A 6,494-nucleotide genomic window follows, 5' to 3' on the forward strand; every position below is an offset into this window, starting at 1 on the left:
TGGCAAAGAGACAATAAATTGTTCATACTACAATATTTATTATTATTACCCTATAACTATTACTATTGTATACATAATCAGCAGTGCTAAATAGTTAAAATGCTACAATAACTAGTTATTAGTTAATGGTGTTTTTTAAAACTTTCTTACAGTTACTAGAAATAGCAAGTACTTAAGAATGTATGGAAGTAGGTGCCAGGGATTTAGCTCAGTTGTTCCGCCGCCTGCCTGGCAAGCACAAGGTTCCAAGTTCCATCCCTGGTACCGCCCCCCAAAAAAAGAATGCATGAAAGCACATGTGCAAGTGTTAAGAACCTTCTGATTGAATCAAAATACATAATCATCCTCCACTTGGGATGGTGAGTTCGAGGCCAGCCTGGGCTACACAGCAAGCTCAAGGCTGGGCTGGACTATATAGCAAGACTCTGTCTCAAACAAAACAACACTATGTCTTAAATTAACAAATATGATTCTGACTGAAAATGTTGACTTCAAAATATTAAAGGTAATAATTTCTAATTCAATATAAATTTGCCAAAAACTAGCTTATGGGAATATTATTTGTCTGAAAGCAATTAATTCAGATATTATAAACAAGTGAATAAATACATTAAGAAAAACACTTAATAAAGTATTCCTTTTTATTTTCCACCTGTTGGAGATTGAGCCCAGGGCCTCATGCCTGTTAAGCATGCGCTATACCCCTGAGCTCTATCTCTAGCCCATAATATTCTATTTTTATTTTATTTTATTTATTTATTTTTGTTTGGTTGGTTTTTGAGACAAGGTCTCGCTATATAGTTCAGGGTCCCCTTGAGGTCACTATGTAGTCCACCCTGGCCTCAAACTCAAAGCGATCCTCCTGCCTCTCAGCCTCCTGAGTGCTGGAACTACGGGCGTGTGCCACCATGCCCGGCTCTGAAAAGTTAATTTTTTAAAGTATACAGTAACAGTTATTTTTAGAACTTTAATCATCATGATAACGAATATAAGTAAGTATTACACACAGGGTGGATGCTATTGAATTCTTTTTTTTTGGTACCGGGGATTGAACTTGGGTCCTTGTGCTTGCGCAGCAGGTGAAACCACTGAGCTAAATCCGCACGGTCCTGCTATTGAATTCTTAAACCAGGTAATCTTTCACTTCACTTTTTCTATATTCTGAAAAATAACACAAATTCTGGTTCCAAAAGTACAATTAACATTTAAAACAAGGGCCGGGGATTTAGCTCAGTGGTGCCACCGCCTGCCTTGTAAGCACAAGGTTCCGAGTTCAATCCTCAGTACCAAAATCAAAACAAAAAAACCCTACTGTTAAAAGTTTAATAATATGGGCCAGGGATTTAGCTCAGTGGTCCCGGCACCTGCCTTGCAAGCACAAGGTCCCAAGTTCAATCCCTGGTACCAAAAAAAAAAATTTAATAATATTATGTATTTCTATAAACCATTACCAACTCTAGTTTATCTTGAAAAACAGGGAAAGTCCACCTTGAGCACTATTCTATAAAATAAAAATTTTAGGGGCCAGGGATTTAGCTCAGTGGTTTCGCCACCTGCCCTGCAAGCACAAGGACCCAGGTTCGATCCCCGGTACCCAAAAAAAAAAAAAAAAAAAAAGTCTTCTGAAAAAAAAAAATTTAAGTATTGTTTTAACTTAATTCTTTTAACAGTGCTGGGGATCAAGCCTAGGGCCCCCCCACAAGCAAGGCAGTGGTCCTCACTGAGCTATACTCCCAGCCTCCCGATACAGTTTTACATTATAATTTAACTTACGTATGGAAGAATCAATGACCTGAAAACAATAGAACACAATGTATCACAGCTAAATGTGATAAGGTACTGAACGCCTAAATTCAGAATTAAACCATTCAAAATATTTCAAAGTAGATGTAGGTTTTTCAAAATGGGGTCAATTCCATATGAGTAACTTTTTCACATTTGTTCAAAATCGTTCCCTAATTATACTCGACTAGTTTAGCAATTAAGTATCATGTTCTTTTGGACATAAATTTCTAATAACTTTGAGTTCAGTACAGGTTCATTTAAATATGATTTTTTTTTTTTGGTACCGGGGATCGAACTCCGGTCCTTGCGCTTGCACAGCAGGCGGCGAAACCACTGAGCTAAATCCCCGGCCCTAAATACAATTATTTTAAAATCCCCAAAATAAAACAAAACAAGATACCTCACAGTTTTTCCAGAGTTCTGAATCAGACTTGCCACCGTTCTGTAGCTCTTGCATGAAAGAGGCTAGCACTTCCACTGTCCCTTGGATGGCAGGTGGTCCAGTCTTCCCTGAGAAAGAGGACACCCCGTTTGTACTAAGGTGGGGACTACTTCTGTGGAAACAAAAATCACTCAAATGGTTTCTTCATTCTCCGTGAGTGCTGAATCACTCAGCAGTTCATGATTAGCAGAGCAGCACAAAACCACTGACATTTAATTCTAATTGGCACCTCATCTGATCACAAGTTTGTCCACAAAAGGAAAACAGCAGTAAAATGATGGTACACACACACACACACACACACATATGTTTTTTGGTACCTGGAATCGAACTCCAGTCCTTGCACTTGCAGGGCAGGTAGCAGAACCATTGAGCTAATCCCAAGCCCAGTTCTATCTATCTATCTATCTATCTATCTATCTATCTATCTATTTTTTTTTTTTGGTGCCAGGGATTGAACTCAGGAACTTGTGCTTGCAAGGCAGGTGCCGGAACCACTGAGCTAAATCCCCAACCCCTATATTTTTTTTAAGAGCATAAAGAAAGACCTTCTCCAGGAACACCAGAGTGCTGGCAGAAAATAAGATGTGCCAACGTCTTGTCTTAACGAGAGTTTCCAGCTTCCCTGGTCTAAATCTCCAGCCCACTGCAAGCCCCACCCTGTGCTGCGCTGGGGGTTCTGTCCCCCACCAGAAGACAGTCCAGCCTTGTCACCCGGCACCCCCAGCATGATAAGCTGGTTCTTATCCCTGCGCCATCCCTGAATGAAAGCTGTGCCAAGCTCATTAACAGCACTCACTCGGGCCTTCTCTAGCCTACTCAGTACGTGCAAAGCACTGGTCCTTCCCAGGAAAGCCTGCACTTCCAAACTTGACTCTATCAGATCTGCTTTATCAACACACAAAGCCTAATTCAGGACATCACAACTGGTTTAAAATCTAGTCGCTCAAAGATTATTTTCATCTATCACGGATTTATAACCAGCTTTTTTCACAAGGAATTTATAAAGAGGACAATAATGAAAACAGTAAATAAAGACCAGAGAAAATATTAAAATTCAAAGGACAGAAGAACCTAGTAGTGTCCAAAAGAGATTTACATAGTTGTATAGTTTCAACCTGGTGAATTTACCTGCCATTCACAAGGAAGAGCATAATTTTCATGAGGAAAGCACATTTGGGCTCCTCCAGGCAAATCAAACACTATATTTTTCAAGAAATTTCTTCTGGAGGTAGCGCTCAAAGAGACCACTAAGTGACACCGGAAACAAAGCGTGTGGCCAAGGTCCAGCAAGGCCACACAGTACCACAGCTGGCATCTCTTTTATGCCATTTCTCCCTCTTTCAAAATTACCTTTCACTCTAATTTACACTTTCCTATCTCATTTTATATACTTTAAATTCCTCAGAAGGGCAGAGAATAAACAATTTTTAGTTATTTATCATTTTCTTCAAAAGACCTACATGTTTAAAGCTATTTATCTCTTCGCTGGCAGGCCTCCGACCACTAACTTTTTGCTATGTTGCAAAATTATGCTTTTTATAATTGATCACTTCTCTAACAGGCCCTACCTCTTCGCTATTCTGAGCTACCATAAATTTAGAAACTAAATAACTAAGCTTCTCAGACTTCATGTAAATTGAGAGTAAATAGGCTCTGATTAAAAACAAATAATTGGGGGCCGGGGATTTAGCTCAGTGGTTACGCTGCCTGCCTTGCAAGCTCAAGGACCCGAGTTCGATCCCCCCCCACACACAAAAATAAACAGTGAGGGAGGGAGCTCAGTGGTAGACTACCTGCCCTTCAGCCCTGGGTTCAATCCCCAGTAACCGGCCCCCCCAAAAAACCAAGCATTTTGCTGTCATGGTAACTCAGAGCTCTGCAGAGTCTGTTTTTACTTAGTTTTTACTACTCAACTTTAATTGCTACTGTTCAGCTTGGTGAGGTATTTTTGCAATATAAAACATTATTTGTACCAAAATGTAGAAATAATACTTAAGCAACTACAGTTTAAAGATATATTTTTAATCTGGCAAAAGGGAAAAAAGTATAAAGGAAAACACAACTGGCAAAATAAGTTCTTTTTCACAATGTTCCCATACAAAAGTATATCTCTCTAGCAAAAATGAAAAATGCAAAAGAGTAAAACTATTCTCAACATTCCCTGAACAGCTGCTGATCATAGCTGGGGTTTTTTGTTTGTTTGTTTAACAAATACAAATCAGCAATGATGATACTATTTGGATAAACTGGTAAACTATCAAGTAACATGCCAGGGATTTAGCTCAGTGGTTCCGCCACCTGGCCACCTGCTTCGCAAGCGCAAGGTCCTGAGTTCAATCCCCGGTACCAAAAATAAATAAATAAACTATCAAGTAACATTATTTTTGTTTGTTACATTTAGAAGTATCTATCCCATTCTTACCTATTAGTATTTAAGCTCAGTCCATGAGAATGGGGAGAATTTTTGATATCAGATTCTACAGATGAAGTTTTTTGTAAGGTTTTCACCATGTCAAAATCTTCCATAGTGTACAGAAATGGTTACAGTCTCTTATTGGAAAATAGTGGTTCTTTTACCGTTTGAGGAAACTGAATCCGAGTCATCTTCAGATGCTTCATCGTCTACCAGTATTTTCAGTTGCTAACATTCAAAACTGTAAAATTTCCTAAACTTCCAAGAGTCTGAAAATGAATGAGGAAAAAAATACTACTATAAAAAGCCACTAACTTAGCAACTGTCTTTTCAGACTTTGAAAACTTTCACTTCTTTCATATAAATGTGCATTAAGGACAGCAACGATTTTTTGTTTTTGTTGTTGTTTTTTCAGACAGGGTCTCACTATTTAGTTCAAGTTGGCCTTAAATTCACTATGTAGCCGAGGCAGGCCCTGAACTCACAGTCATCCTCCTGCCTCAGCTTCCCAAGTGCTAGAATTACAGGCCTAGCTAGCAATGTTATTTACAATGGCCACAATGCAGAAGCCCAAAAGTCCATCAACAGATAAATGGGTAGGCAAATACTGTATGACACATCCATGTAAGGGATCATTCGGCCTTAAGAAAGAATGAAAACAAGTGTTGTGGTGCACACCTATATTCTCAGCACTCTGGGAGGCTGGGGCAGGAGGATCACAAGTTGGAGTTCAGCTTTTACTTACCAAGACCTTGTGTCAAAAAATAAAATGAGGGCCAGGGATTTAGCTCAGTGGTTCCAGCGCCTGCCTTGCAAGTGCAAGGTCTCAAGTTCGATCCCCAGTACCAAAATAAATAAAATAAAATAAAATAAAATGGGCTGGAGATGTAGTTCAGTTTGCATGCCCCGGTACTGAATAAAAAAAAGAAGGAATGAAACACTGATACACGTTACAGTGTGGATGAACACTGAAAACAATGTGGTAAGTAAAAAGAACCTACCAAAAAAGAACACAGAAGTATTCCAAGCCCAGCACTTGGGAGACCAAGGAAGCAGATCACCTGAGATTAAGGCCAGCTTGAACTACATAGACTGCAGTGGGTACAGGGTTTCTTTTGGGGGTGATGAAAAGGTGTGGAGTTAAGATAGTAGTGATGATGGCCCAAGAGCCTTGTAAACATACTAATACCACTGAATCACACACCCTGCAAAGGGGGAATTTTATGACATGTGAGTTATAAATCTCAATGAAAAGTCTACATCTGGGTGATTTGCAAAAGTAGCCTCTCCGTTTTCAGGTAATATTTCAGAATTTTATGTACTGATAATTAAGGTTCAAGACACAACTCTACTATGTAACAACTGGAACACTTCCATCCTCGTGCATTTATTTAATTCTACCAAATATACATGCTTGTTGATTTACACAATGACCAAAAAAATTGAACTACAAAGTCTTTAATTTGGCATCAACTGCAGCCACTTAAACTGTTAACACATTTGCCTCTCTGCCTTCTGCACTAGGAAGCCTTTTGCATTCTGCATTCATCTTTTGTTTTTTCTTTTTGCTATGTAGTTCAGGCTGGCCTTGAACTCCCTATACAGTCCAGGCTGTCCTGGAACTCATGGTGATCCTCTTGCCTCAGCCTCCTGAGCGCTGGCTGGGATTACAGGCATGAGCCCACGGCCAGCTATGCATGCATCATTTCTTTAACAATTAAACTATTTGTCAGGCCAATTAAAATTTTACTGAGACTGGGTATAATAGTATGTCTCCTGTTTAGCAAAGCCATGGATAAAAAAAAAGATCGAGGAAGCAAGAGAAAAACAAGAAAAAAGAAAGAAAGAAAG

General features: G+C 39.3%; 1 protein-coding gene across 31 annotated transcripts in view; it reads right to left on the reverse strand.

Moving 5' to 3' along the window:
- Mphosph9 (M-phase phosphoprotein 9) overlaps positions 1–6,494 on the reverse strand; it is a 63,246-nt gene that overhangs the window by 55,361 nt on the left and 1,391 nt on the right. For 16 of the 31 annotated variants that reach the window (XM_021257604.2, XM_021257599.2, XM_087198648.1 and 13 more), the window contains exons 2-3: positions 4,653–4,912; positions 2,186–2,339 (exon numbers count right to left, since the gene is read on the reverse strand). In XM_021257604.2, the coding sequence (XP_021113263.2) occupies positions 2,186–2,339; positions 4,653–4,756 (258 nt within the window). In that variant the 5' untranslated portion in view covers positions 4,757–4,912. Of the gene's footprint in view, positions 1–2,185; positions 2,340–4,652; positions 4,913–6,494 lie in introns of those variants that run through there. The other 15 variants (XR_015446335.1, XM_021257606.2, XM_087198654.1 and 12 more) reach the window with 5 other exon arrangements.

Source organism: Heterocephalus glaber, unplaced genomic scaffold (assembly GCF_053883595.1).
Source record: "Heterocephalus glaber isolate CG9 unplaced genomic scaffold, H.glaber_assembly_v1.0 deba00001687, whole genome shotgun sequence".
In the NCBI taxonomy this organism is placed as follows: domain Eukaryota; kingdom Metazoa; phylum Chordata; class Mammalia; order Rodentia; family Bathyergidae; genus Heterocephalus; species Heterocephalus glaber.